Source organism: Triticum urartu, chromosome 7, assembly GCF_003073215.2.
Source record: "Triticum urartu cultivar G1812 chromosome 7, Tu2.1, whole genome shotgun sequence".
Classification (NCBI taxonomy): domain Eukaryota; kingdom Viridiplantae; phylum Streptophyta; class Magnoliopsida; order Poales; family Poaceae; genus Triticum; species Triticum urartu.
The window spans coordinates 448,043,379-448,057,365 of NC_053028.1; the positions used below are offsets into that span (position 1 = coordinate 448,043,379).

A 13,987-nucleotide genomic window follows, 5' to 3' on the forward strand; every position below is an offset into this window, starting at 1 on the left:
GTTCTCGATGATGGAAGTCCTCTCTCATGATGAGCTTACACGGTTGATAGTTACGATATGGGCAATATGGACTGTCAGGAGGAAACTCATTAATGAGGAGATACATCAAAGCATGCTCTCCACACACCTGTTTGTCACAAGGTTTATAGCAGAGCTCGATCAGTTAAAAGAGAACGGCCAACAAGTCACAACTAGAGCTCCTAGGAGAAACAACAGGATCCCACCCCTCATGGGGTTTGTAAAGTTCAATTTCGACGTAGATGTGCCCGTTGATCATAACAGGGGAACTGCAGCGAGTATTTGCAGGGATAGAGATGGTACATATTTAGGAGCTTCGGTTTTGGTGATTCAGGGAATGTTAGATCCATCCGTACTAGAGGCGTTGGCGTGCAAAGAAGCTCTTGGTTTGGCCGAAGATCTGGGATTACATCATCTGCATATAGCATCAGATTGCCAAGAGGTAGTGAAGAGTATTCGAGATGGCGCTGGTGGAGCTTTTGGAGGGATCATACGGGAGATACAACAAAGAAAACTTTCTTTTATTTCATGTAATTATGTGCATGAATTTCGAGCTACTAACTATGCAGCTCATAAAGTAGCTACGCAGGGTACAATTTTTCCATAGGGAAGACATGTTCGGTTTGGTTTACCCCACGGTGATCTTGTAATATCTGATGAACACTGGGATTGAGTAATAAAGCTTGGTTATTTTGACTCGAAAAAATACCTCTAGAAAGTGTCAGCCTGGCCGGGCATGGTCTTCACCTTCACCATCACTTACGGTCGAGGCTTATGGAAACAATCTTACAAACGTATGTGGCATCTCCTAATTCACTCCTACGCCCTGAAATCCAGGGGTGGGGCCCCTCTCCACCCAACCAGGTGACAACAATCCCGTCTGTAGCCTTGAATTCATGAAAAACTGTCTGTAGCTGTAGCATGGCTGGTTTTTAAATGTTATGTTCAATCTGGAACAGAAAATTGTCACTATTTTTTACGGTAGCTCAGTCTGACCTGTTGAAACTGGCGCGCTCAAATTATCGGGTTTTGTTGAGCCATATCTTAAAATATGGACGCGTCTAGCCGGCAGCCGGCTGCCCACTAGCACTCCGTGGTGGCTGGTTGAAAAAGGTAAGTTTTTGTCTCCCTGACTCATATTAGAAAAAGTAAACAGGTGTGGACATATGCGAAGAGGATAAATAATTGTAAAGTATCCATGTGAACAGTTGTGAACGTATTTAATTTGTGTTTTCAGTTTTTAAAAAATCATAACTTTCAAACCGCACGTCGAAATTAAGATCCGTTTTCACTTTTGGAACCCTCGTGGCGTGCTCTTCGAAACTAGATCCCACATGGCTATGTTTTGACGGAAAAAAAAATTGTGCAATTTTTTTCCTGTTTTGTGCAACTGCCTAGTCGTCGGCGTGCAACTACCTGACAGGCATATGCAACTTTTCTCCTATACCGTAAACATGCAGATTTCAATGATGATGCAAAACTAACTCCTTCCAATGAGATGTGCAACTTCATCTGTTACCCAGGCCAACTGCATAGTAGTTGATCTGCAACTTTTCCCTGCCCGTAGATGTGCTTCACTATTTGCTGCATCGGCCAACAACCTAATAGTGGATGTGCAACTTCGTATACTGCCACAGCCAACTGTCTAACTGTGATTAGCAACTTTCTCTCGTACCCCATGGATGTGTAGTTTTATTGCTAGCACACGGCCCAAACCACCCCCCTAGTGAGTTTTGCAACTTTAGCACTCTGTTTATATGCAACTTTTTACCATTCAACTGATGTGCAACTTCATATATTGCCCCTGGCCAACTACTTAGCAGACTATGTGCAACTCTGTTTGTTGGTCCCGCCAATTGAAAATACAGGTCCACAAATAGAGAGTGTAGGGAGTTGCACATTGACTAATAGGCAGTTGGCTTGAACAATAGACCAAGTTGCACATATCCCTTGCAGGGGAGGTGGGGGTAGGGTGTGCCAACAGTGAAAAACTACGCATCCACGAGTAGGGAGGAGAGTTGCACAACGACTACTAGGTAGTTGGTTGGGACAGTAGACTAGTTGCACCATATAGCACGAAAGTTGGCATCGAAAAAATTTCGTCGAAACATACCCATGTGGGATCTAATTTCAAAGATCTCGTCACGAGAAATCTAACAGTGAAGACGAATCTAAATTCCGACGCATGGTTTGAAAGATATGACTTTTTAAAAATTTGAAAAACCCGAAATAAGTAGACGTGGATCTATTTTTGGTCACATGTGACAAGTCTGACCGCATTTAATGCTAGTAGTCACATGCACTAGCAGACAATACATGCATGTATGCATGCGAGTGACAGAGCGACTGCTCGTTCTCTTCAATAAGCGCGCGTGCACTTTTAAGATTTTAGGTTAAAATATTCTCCATTAATGCCGCATATTAGCATGCGCTTATTCGTGGACAAATGCAGTCTGTTGCCACTGGCAGCTTAGAGATACTCCGCAGCCCACGCAAAAGGCCAAAACTCCGCAGCCAGTGGCATAAGTGCGTACACATAAAGCATGACTCATGAGGTAGCTACTTATCAATCATCGCAAAGTTGAATTGGGGTACAAGTGCTCAGACACAGATCACACTAGTTTAGTGAAGAATGGAGACGAGACGTCCAGCGGTTTCCGCCGTGTCCGTGGGGGCGGTGGTGCTGATCCTGGCTTGGTCGCCGGCGGCGGCCGTAGCAAGCGGTGGCTGGATGGACGCGCACGCTACCTTCTACGGCGATGAGACCGGAGCTGAGACCATGCGTAAGCAAACTAACTACTCAGATTCGACCCCGCATCATCACGCGAAGTTTTTACCTAATTAACATTCTCCACGGGATGCCTGCATGTGCCATGCAGAGGGTGCGTGTGGGTACGGTAACCTATTCCAGCAGGGGTACGGGCTGGACACTACAGCGCTGAGCGTGGCCCTCTTCAGCGACGGCTGGTCCTGCGGCGGCTGCTACGAGATCCAGTGCCACGGCGACCCGCACTGCAAGCCCGGCGGAGCGCCAGTGACGGTGACGGCAACCAACCTCTGCCCGGCCAACTACTCCAAGCCCTACGAGAACTGGTGCAACCCGCCGCTGAAGCACTTCGATCTCTCCAAGCCCATGTTCCTTCGCCTCGTCACCGACTTCCACGTCGGCATCATCCCCGTGCAGTACCGACGCGTGCCTTGCGCCAAGAAGGGCGGCATCCGGATAGAGATGACGGGCAACCAGTACTGGGTCGGCGTGCTCGTCTTCAACGTCGCCGGTCCCGGCGAAGTCAAGGCGTTGGCCGTGAAAGGGGCCAAGGACGGGCAGTGGCGGAACATGAAGAGGAACTGGGGACAGATCTGGGACGGAGATGTCCAAAATCTCGTCGGGCAGGGGCTCTCGTTCCGTGTGGTCGCAAGCGACGGCCGCTCCGTCGTCCTCGGCGCCGTCGTGCCGGCAAGCTGGACGATCGGCCAGAGCTTCGAGGGCAAAGAGCAATTCTGATAGATCAACCAACGTAGCTTGTAAGTGTAACAATGCTAGGTACAATAATTGCTAGTCATGTATGTGTTTCTGCATCCTTAACATTTGCTACCGTAAGTCATCAAACTATGGTGCTGCGTGAGTGCGTGTTCACTTCTGATTCGGGGTATACATTTGTTGTTGTTTTTTTACATTAATAATTTCAGTTACCCTAAAAAATGCAGTTAAACCATTCTACAGATAATTAATTAGCATATTTGAGTTACTCACTTGATGGTCATTATTAGTAGGGTATTCAGTTACCCATAGTGATCATAGTGGGAGTAACTTAGCAAGTAAACAAATTTGCTTATGTAGCATGTAGTTAATGAGAGGATGGCTGTTCAGAGTAACATAATTACTGTAACATAACACAACCCAAAGTAAATTGAGTCTATAATCTAAAAAATTCAATCATCTATGATACTACTTCTATGTCATTTTCAACTATAAAGGTAATAACATTGACTATTGTCATATGGATGGCACTACTCTAAGTTACTCCACACTATGTCTTAGCCTAACATAAGTGATAACATTACACATATTTAGGAAAAATAGATGATGTGGCAAATAATTAATGAGGAAAGCGAAGCTTGTGGTAACATAATATGTTACCGAAACATCACACATACCAAGACAAAATCAATCTACAACCTACTCCTTCCGCGAACAAGTGTACTTTAAACTTTTGTCGTAAGTCAAACTGTCAAAGATTTAAAATTTTGATCAACTTTATAGAAAAAGACAACAGCATTTATAGCAATAAATTAGTATGACTAGGTCCATTTTAAAAAGTACTTTCATAATGTACCGACTTGATGTCATATATGTTACTACGCTTTTCTATAAAGTTGATCAAATTTTAAAACTTTGACTTAAGACAGAAGGTAGAAGTGCTCAAGTGCACTTATTCACGGACGAAGGGAGTAATAAATAAAGTGTTGCATGACATTTTTACTACCAGTTATAGAGGTAATAACTTAGACAAGTAACATAATTACTTCTCACTGTGACTAGGCAAAGAAAATAAAATTGTGATAATATTATTTTGAGAATAAATGTGAGAGTAATGTCCCGCGAAACAAAGAGGAACGAGTAAGTGCGAATGGTGGCATCATAGTTGATCAATTCTGCCATGAAAACAAAGAGTAGTTGAATTGTTTTTTTTAGGGATTAAAAAAAGAGAGTAGTTGATCATGTTAGACAAAGAAATACATTTGAGTTAGAGATAAAGAGATACAATAGAATAGAGGCTCCTCCTCTTGGGCGCTTAAGCGCCACTTGGTGAACTAGTGACCAGGACGTCGCCCGCATGGATCTGGGCCAGTAACGCGCGCTGCCTTCCGCTCACTCGCTCCTTTTTTTCTTTCTCTCCTATATTTTTTACAGTAGGTACAAAAATCGCCATTTATAGTATAAAATATTCATGACATTTTAAAAAAGTTTTAGACTTTAAAAAATCATGAAATTGAAAAAAAACTGGTCCACAAAAAACAAAAACAAAAGTCAAAGAATAAACCGGCAGGAAGCTTCAGAAGCTTCCCAATCCCTACCCAGAAAAGCTTGTGGGAGCCTCCCTGAACGGGGAAAGGGAACTTCCCCGCTCCTGCTTTACATGGGGACGTCCTATCTGCCGCTTATTGCGGCAGATTGTCGGGCAAACGCACAGGTGGCCCCGACTGTGCCGACCCACTGACGAACGAGCGATGTGCCAACGATCGACTACTGTATCGACTTTAAACTGGCAAAAAAAAGTCAAGCAATACCATGGATCGAACACGAGAACTCAAGCAAACAATCTTTGTGTGCTAACCACCATAGACAATGAGAGCTCATTACTTATTACCGCAAGCTTATCAGAACCAATATCGACGTAGGTCCAAACATTTCCTTTTTCTTTTTTTTCATTTCGTGTTTTTGATGAATTTTTTAAGTGAATTTTTTTTCTCGAACCTGAAATTTGATCACAAATTAAAAAAAGTTCTTGTTTTCAATTTTTTTGCAAATTTCAAAAAATGCTCATGTTTTCAGAACTAGTTTGTACTTTACAAAAAAGTTCAAAAACTTTAGAAATTCTTCGCTTTTTTGGAAAATGTTCAAGCTTTCAAAATTGTTCATGTTTATAAAAAAAATCCGATTTTTGTGAAATGAATGCTTAATGAAACATGAACACTTTTCACTCAAAATATTTCCTAAACACATGAACATTTTCTAAAAATTAAGAACCTTTTTTGAATCAAACTACATTTTCTAAAAAAGAATATTCTTTGAAAGTCCTAACAAAATTAAAAAATGCGAACAAATTTTAAAAAGGGAACATTTTTTGAAACTCCAGAACAAATTTCAATACGGGGAAATCGTTTGAAATTTTGCAGACAATACAATAGGATTTTTTTTTGAAACATGAACGTTATTTGAAAACATGATTTTTTTAACTCCCTGAACATTTTTTGAAACTCCAGAACAAATTTAAAAACCTGAACACTTTTTGAAACTCCTGAGTAAATTATAAAACACGAACATTTTTGGAAAAAATAGCAACTGTTTTGAAACACACGAACATTTTTTGAAATAAACTTAAAATTTAAATTTAAAAATTTAAAATAAGAAAAGGAAAATAAAAAGAAACAGAAAATGGGAGATAAAAGAACGAGGAAAAATAAAAAATAGAAACCGAAAAGAAAAAGAAAAAAATTAGTATTTTTTCAATTACTGAACAATATTCTTTGAAAACATGAACATATCAAAATTTGAAAATGAGAACATTTCTCAGGAAAATTTGAAATTACTGAACATTTTTAAAGCATGAACATGTTTTCATTGTGAACAAAATTTGAAAACCATAACATTTATTTAAATTCCGCATAGACTTTTCGAAACACAAACCTTTTTTTTGAAAATGTGAACACAATTTGAAAACGAGATTTTTTTTATAATTGGGAGCAAATTTTTAAAAATAAGAACATGTTATGAAATACTGAATAAAAGGAAACATAAAAAGAAAAAACGAAAGAGCGAAGAAAAAAATGAAAACAGAAAAAGAAAAGAAAACTAAAAATTAAAAAGAAAAATAAACAAAAAGGGAAAAGGGGGAATTGGAAAAACCGATTCAGTACCCTTCTAGAAGGTTCTCAAAACCAGAAAAAACTGGCTGGGAACCATCTTTTTTTTAGTAACAAGCTGGGAACCGGGAGCTCCTAGTTAGCGCTACAAGCGCACAGCTGCTGGCGGTCACCGGAGACGCATAGTGGACCGGCCCAGAAAACTGCTAAAAGAGCAAACATGAAAAAATGGTAGTGCCCAAACAACAAAACGGAGAGCCGAGAATCGCAGGCAGGACACCAAGGACAACGGCACGACATGACAACCACTGTGCTGGCATCCCTTCGTTGTTTACTAGCAGGAAATATTTCTATTTGTCCAAGTACAAGTGATTAAAAAACGTATATTTCAATAGAAAAACTCCTCCTAGTTCGAACATTAGTTGCTTCTCAAAAAAAAAAACTCAGGTATCAGTTGAACATTGAACCTTTGACCTATCATAGTTGACATCATTGACTTTTCAAAAATTGAAAAAAGTTCACCGTTTTTCAAAAAAAAATCAGAAATTGGAAAAAAGTACATAAATTTTAAAAATAAAAAGATGGACCGTTTTGGAAAAAGAGTTCATCAATATCTGGAAAAAAAGCACAAATTTTAAAAATGTAAATTTTGAAGAAAAAAGGTTCATCATAATTTGAAAAAAATCACAGATTTGAAAAGTTCATCGTATTTTTGGAAAAAGCTCATTGATTTTAAAAAAAGTCATTGATTTTGAGAAACGTTCATCGATGTTTAAAAAAGTTAACCATAACATGGAAAAAAGTTCATTAAATTCGATAAAAGTTCATCCATTTTGAAAAAAGTTCAGGGAATTTGAAAAGAGTTCATCAAACTTGAAAAACTTTCAATGATTTTGAAAAAAGTTCATCAAAATTCAAAAAAGTTCATCAACTTTGGAAAAAGTTCATTGAATTTGAAAATAGTTCAATGATTTTGAAAAGAGTTCATCAAATTTGAAGAGTTCATCAAATTTGAAGAGTTCATCAATTTTGAAAAAAACCATCGGTTTTTCTAGAAAAAACAAAACACAAAATTGTTTTTGAAAAACACGCATTTAAATGAACAAAAAATAAAAAAACAAGAAAACGAAAACCTGAATAAAATGGCACCGAAAAATGACCAAAGAATTGAAAAACCCCTGTTTGGAAAGCTTCTCGAAGAGGACAATAAAAACAAGGAAAGAAGTTTCAAAACACAAGTCATTGCATGGCGTAGTTGTTCTGGTTGCTTGAGTAGAAGCAGCGGGTCGTGCGTTCGAATTCTTGCTGGCTCACATTTTTTAATATTGTAAATAGAAAGAAAAAAAACGGATACATGCAGGCCGGTGTAACATCCCAAAATTCTAAATTTTGAAATGTTAATTATTTAAATATAATTTATTAAAATTTGCTTGTAGTGCTTATTGTTAGTTAATTTTGACTAGGATTTGCAGCTTTTGGAATTTCAGCTTTTATTAAAAGAGAGGGGAAAAAATGACTTTCCCAATTATTCATTTTCATCTTATTTTGGGTTGGAGAATATTCAGACTATTTCCAATTTAAATATGAGAGAGGATGACATGACTTCCTCAAGGAGTAATATTGAGCTGGCTCACCTTTTTTAATATTGTAAACAGAAAGAAAAAAACAGATACATGCGGGCCGGTGTAACATCCCAAAATTCTAAATTTTGAAATGTTAATTATTTAAATATAATTTATTAAAATTTGCTTGTAGTGCTTATTGTTAGTTAATTTTGACTAGGATTTAGAGCTTTTGGAATTTCAGCTTTTATTAAAAGAGAGGGAATAAAATGACTTTTCCAATTATTCATTTTCATCTTATTTTGGGTTGGAGAATATTCAGACTATTTCCAATTTAAATATGAGAGAGGATAACATGACTTCCTCAAGGAGTAATATTGAGCTGGCTCACCTTTTTTAATATTGTAAACAGAAAGAAAAAAAACAGATACATGCGGGCCGGTGTAACATCCCAAAATTCTAAATTTTGAAATGTTAATTATTTAAATATAATTTATTAAAAATTGCTTGTAGTGCTTATTGTTAGTTAATTTTGACTAGGATCTGGAGCTTTTGGAATTTCAGCTTTTCTTAAAAGAGAGGGAATAAAATGACTTTCCCAATTATTCAATTTCATCTTATTTTGGGTTGGAGAATATTCAGACTATTTCCAATTTAAATATGAGAGAGGATGACATGACTTCCTCAAGGAGTAATATTGATGAACAATTGAATATTCTCCCATCTGAATTTTGAATATTTAAAACAATTCTAACTCGAAAATAAATTCTTATGAGAGAGGGAAATATGGCTCCTTCAATGTTAAAGAGAGTTGGAAATTCTTGAATATGTTATTTGAATATTTCTTTGGAGTTCAAAAATATTTCGTGGAACATTTTATAAGTGTCAAAGTAAAGTTTACGAAAATATTATATGTATTTTTTATAAATATTTTGGACTAGAAAAATGTTTACTATGTTGTATGTGACTATATTTGTGTTTTTGGATGTCCTGGTATTTTTATAAAATGATTTTGATCATCTTTGGAGCTAACATCCTTTCTGTACCTAAAATAAATAAATAGAAAATCATAAACCTATTCTACTCTAATCCTACCCAGCTACCCCGGTGGCCCAGTTCCTTTCGGCCGCTCATGCACGTGACACAGCGCAGCAGCAGCCCAGCATGTCGAAGGCCAACAGCAGCGACGCCCTAGACTTTTTTCTCTCTTCTTTATATTCTTACTAGTAAACGTGCACGTGCAACGCACGTCTCAATCAAACCATGTCAAATTCATACTCTAGGATGACCCATTCTCTATAAACAAAAGGAGAAGTAAAAACCCATCAATTATCTTTTGACGATAACAAGCAGACCACGGGAATCACAACTGTATAAAAAAATGTCACAAATCAATGGCAACCGACTGGCTGGATAACTTCTCCGCGGAGAATGTAAGGACGTAGCCTATTTACTCTATTGTATAGTAAAAATGGAATCAAATATCCTATGAAGATTTCAGAATGTTTGTTTTCATGATGAAAAGCAAAGGAACACAAACATTGTCCAAGTGGTGTCAATGCAAAGTTGGAACAAAGAAACCCAAAAATTAGCAGTCTTGGGAGAATTGAATTAGTTTTCTTCTTGGATTCAGGCTACTTGTTATCGTCAAAATTTGAAGGATCGACAGTTGCAGTAATACCACCCATTGGGAGTCATAGCAGGCCCCGCCTGCGAGCAGAAAGAGTCGGAATTTCTTTGCCCCGTTCTTACTTTATCTCAGCTTCTCATGGAGTGGAATTACAGTTCAGACAGCCAGTATCTATTGTGTATATAGTTGCAGAACATCTAAAAGCTAAAAACAGGTCGATAAAGCGTTATATTCATGGTAAGGAAATGGGGAGAGGGAATTCTACAATTTCTCGATGACATGGATGGCATGCAAGCAACCCTTTCTCTACCATATGCTTAGTTCTGACAATATTAAACATGAGTTAAACATGTAGTCGTGCTTACATCTTAGCAGTGCAGAAAGGTTGCCATTATAGAATGGGAAACTATACAATATGGGGAAATTGGGCATGTGCACATCAAGGGCTATAATAATTATTGTTAGGCAAAGCTAAACAGGATTGGAAAAAGAATCCACACAAAATTTAGGATGACCAAAGCCACTCAAAGACCTTTCTAACTAAGATGAATATACACTCAGGACAAGAAAACATACTAAATTAACACTCGATAGATGAGTTTAATGGCTAAAATGAAGGAAATACGTAATGTCATGGCGCTTTTAGTTATTCATGTGCAAATCCAACAGTAAGCATGATCTGATGAAAGACGCAAAGATTCAAAGTTATCAGTTGATACAAAATGTGCTGAAATATATATACAGAAGACGTAAAGATTCAAAGTTATCAAATAAGAATGTAAAGGACCCAGGTTTGTCTCAGGTCATTTACAATCTCAAACGATGAAAGCTTGTTTTCTGCAAGTTCACCAAAGGTTCTAATTTACTACTTTTTACTCAAAGATCTGTTGTCGACTGATCTCAGAATCTTATGGCTGAGATTAACATAATTGTAGAAAGCAACATCAACTTAAATTTTATAGTCTGCATTGGAAACCACCAAACAGTTTCCAGAAAGATGTTTTTTGAAGACCAGAGGGCAGAGGGAGTATATGACTTACATTTGTTTAGGAAATAGGAATAATGCAGGTAAACCTATACAAAGAGCACACATATATGCATCCGTACCAGGTAATCTCTAGCTACTCATGACTTCAAACCAGAGGCAGAGTATACAAGATAGAATTCCCATATACGAATGAACTTCTCATCAAAGCCCAGTTTCAAAACTTGACTGCAAGAAAAAGGAAGTGATAAGAAATTAGAAATTAATACTACCTGAGCAACCAAGTGGAACATATATGTAGATAATCGTCACAGCAGTATTCTTCATGTAGTGAGTTTCAAGTGATACTTACTCTTTGTTGGCCATGAGTTAAACATGACAAGTGATACTTATTCTTACCACCACCTGCCCCTGCTTCGCGTTGTTGCTTGTCCGTCGTGGCCGTGCAGCCGCTGCCGCTGTGTGCTACACATGTGTTGCTGTCCGCCGATGTGCCGCTGCTCCCCGCCGCCGTCGCCTCCCCGGCTGACCCCACAAGACACAAGCCATAACCATTCATATCCTCTGCACCTTGTTATCTCAGTGTTGTAGCTAAAGTGCAATTCACACACATGAAACATCATGCAGTTTATTCACAAATTTTACTTCAAAAAATATTTTAAAATAAAATGGTGCCTCAGCTTATGCGAAAAGTGAAATATCTGGAAATATAACTTCATAGACTCTAGTGTTATAAAAATTACATCCCAATAACTTTTTGAAACACATATCTGCACTGGAAAAATCAGATCCTTCCTTCTAGGAAGGTGATCTTCGTGACCTTCTTCCACCCTGGCTTCACATCAATAGTCGGGATCTCCTCGTCTTTTTACACATAGTCGCCATGAGGATGTAGTGTTTAGTGTTTATTTTAGCATCTAAAATCAGTTTGTTGTTCTATCAAAGACAAGTAAGCTTGCAAGTGCAATGCATGTCTTGTTAAAAAACAAATACGCAAAGCACGTCTGAACTACAAACATACTTTTATGATTTTAGATTCAAGTTACTATTAAGCAAACACATAAATTTATACGCATGCTTATGCCAGATTAAATTTTGGCAACCTGACTTGTCCATATATTATGTACACTAAACTGATGGTAAATTCATCTAACTGTAGGCAAATCACAAGAAAGTTGGCATGTTAATCCAGGCCTGGTGTGTTACCTCAAATGAATTAGCTGATCTCTTGCCCACTGTAGTGGCTTGGCGAAACTTCCCGGCTCCTTAAGAAGAAAGTTAGATAGCTTCCTCTTGATTTAAGATTCAGCAATAGACTTCCAGCGGAAAAACATTGTCCAATCTAGTATATAGAACAAACTACTTCTTTCTGAATTGGACTTCCACTTGTTGCTTCATTAGTGCTTTAGTTTTTCGAGCTGCCTTTCCTCCAATCCCAGATAGCAGTAGAGACGCTGATGCCTAAACAAGCTGCATAGTCGATCTAAGAAAACAACACAGGAACAAAAAGTTCATGAATACCAGCTGGAGTTGCAAGAACTGAAGTGACCTGACTCTAAAAAAAGATTTGATGTATTTCCAAATGGAACATGTCAAGAGCAGGACAGGAAGCAGAAAAAAAGATGGCCTGAAACAAATCACGCACGCGCATGCAATTAGCACTTACCAGCAATCACATGATTCTCATTCTTGGACTGAAACACTGCCAGATTCCGCAAACAGATTGCAAGTATCAGCTTTCATGCACCGCTTGCTTACATGCCCTGAAGAATATAAGTAGATGAAATCAAGTGCCATTTATTTGATCAGTCTCTATCATGTTCATGCGATACTGACAAGAAATGCCATGACTGAATCTCAGTGCATAGTATTGTGCAACAGAATTATCTTAGTCCATCATCATGACTTCTATACATCTATACTAATATAATCTCTATATGCTTTCTGCTCTAGGTAACAGTACGTGCATGCGAGAACAGTAGAAAATGGGAGGTGTGAAGTCCATTGTGGCCTGACGGCGGTCCTTCTCACTAGGAATCACACCCTCAAGACCTCAACATTGGGCGCAGGTGGGATACATCGGCGAAGCAAAGACGGTTCTCAGGGAGAGGCCATCAGGTGTCATCCTTGTTGGTGGTACGGTGACGGCACGAACCACCGACACCCGGACGCGAGCAAGACACCGCCCACGTCGAAATCGGTGACATCAAGGCCAAGATCCTGCGCCTCTCCTCTCGCCTCCACCACCACTCCGCACCTCCAGAGGTACGACAACCTGTAGCGGGATGACGCCGGAACACGTCCACGGGCGAAGGGGCTCAGCTAGGCTGCGGAGGGCGCCGATGGGGGGTGGTGACGGTAGAAAGAGGGGCGGCGCGAGGAGGAGGGGAAGGATGGAGCGGCGGCGCATGGAGGAAGGGAAGCGGTGATGTTTGCTCATGATATATCCATCCTTCTCGATCTGCAGGAGGAACGGCGCGGGGGCGTGAGGTTGTGCGGGAGTAACGGCGCGGGGCGTGAGGTCGTGCGGGCGGGGCCAGAGGTCGTGGGAACGTTTTGTTTTAGCGATCGATGGACTGTACGTACCTGGCTTAATCGTGGCTTGTTGGGTTAAACACAGAAAGATTATGAGCCATCAGATCATGTAGATGGATGGATATAATTGTTTGAATCTGTCCCTTTTTTTTTATAGGGGTAGTAGATACACCCGCTGACACCTCTGGCCCGCATGTCATCTCCTTCAAGGCGCCGTGTTCTTCCTGGACTTTGTTTTGTGAGGGGTGTTCTTCTTGGACTCAAGCGCCCGTTCCAACCTGCCCTCGATTCGGCTAGATCCTTAACCCCCCTATCCGATCCATGGACACCGGATGGTCCCTCTTGATCCCCTCGTCCGATTTGCTGGAATTTTGTCTATTTTGGGCCTAGCCCAATAATAGTTTCAGAAATTTCTAATAAATCCTAGAGGCCCACTTAGCTCATTTATGCAAGGCAAGGGATACTACTAAAGTTTAGTCCCACATTGCTAGTTGAGTGGGAGTTGGACCTCCTTATAAGGGAGGTTCTTTCCTCACTTGTATGAGCATGAGAACAAGAGGGATATCCACGCGTGCTCCTCCTCCGCCGCCCGCCACGCCACGCCTCGCCATGACGCGCCGCGGGTTGTGGGTTGTGGGTTGTGAAAATGAGCCGAGCCGATATCTAAAT

General features: G+C 39.6%; 1 protein-coding gene and 1 long non-coding RNA gene across 2 annotated transcripts; one reads left to right on the plus strand and one right to left on the minus strand.

Annotated features, from left to right (window-relative positions):
* The first annotated feature begins 2,604 nt into the window (after positions 1 to 2,604).
* Positions 2,605 to 3,662, plus strand: LOC125525129 (expansin-A22-like). The gene is made up of 2 exons (XM_048690154.1): positions 2,605 to 2,801; positions 2,898 to 3,662. The coding sequence occupies exons 1-2, from the start codon at positions 2,651 to 2,653 to the stop codon at positions 3,521 to 3,523; spliced, it is 777 nt and encodes a 258-aa protein (XP_048546111.1). The 5' UTR covers positions 2,605 to 2,650; the 3' UTR covers positions 3,524 to 3,662.
* A 5,504-nt stretch (positions 3,663 to 9,166) lies between these two features.
* On the minus strand, positions 9,167 to 13,277 carry LOC125525879. The gene is made up of 3 exons (XR_007291461.1): positions 12,450 to 13,277; positions 11,990 to 12,266; positions 9,167 to 11,308 (listed from the first exon to the last, which is right to left on the minus strand). It is a non-coding gene; the product is annotated as an uncharacterized LOC125525879 (long non-coding RNA).
* Positions 13,278 to 13,987: the final 710 nt, after the last annotated feature.

Excerpts from the sequence above, each read along its gene's own strand:
- LOC125525129 (XM_048690154.1), top strand. The coding sequence starts at position 2,651 with ATGGAGACGAGACGTCCAGCGGTTTCCGCCGTGTCCGTGGGGGCGGTG. Across the intron at positions 2,802-2,897 it reads GACCGGAGCTGAGACCATGC|AGGGTGCGTGTGGGTACGGT; the intron begins GTAAGCAAACTA and ends TGTGCCATGCAG.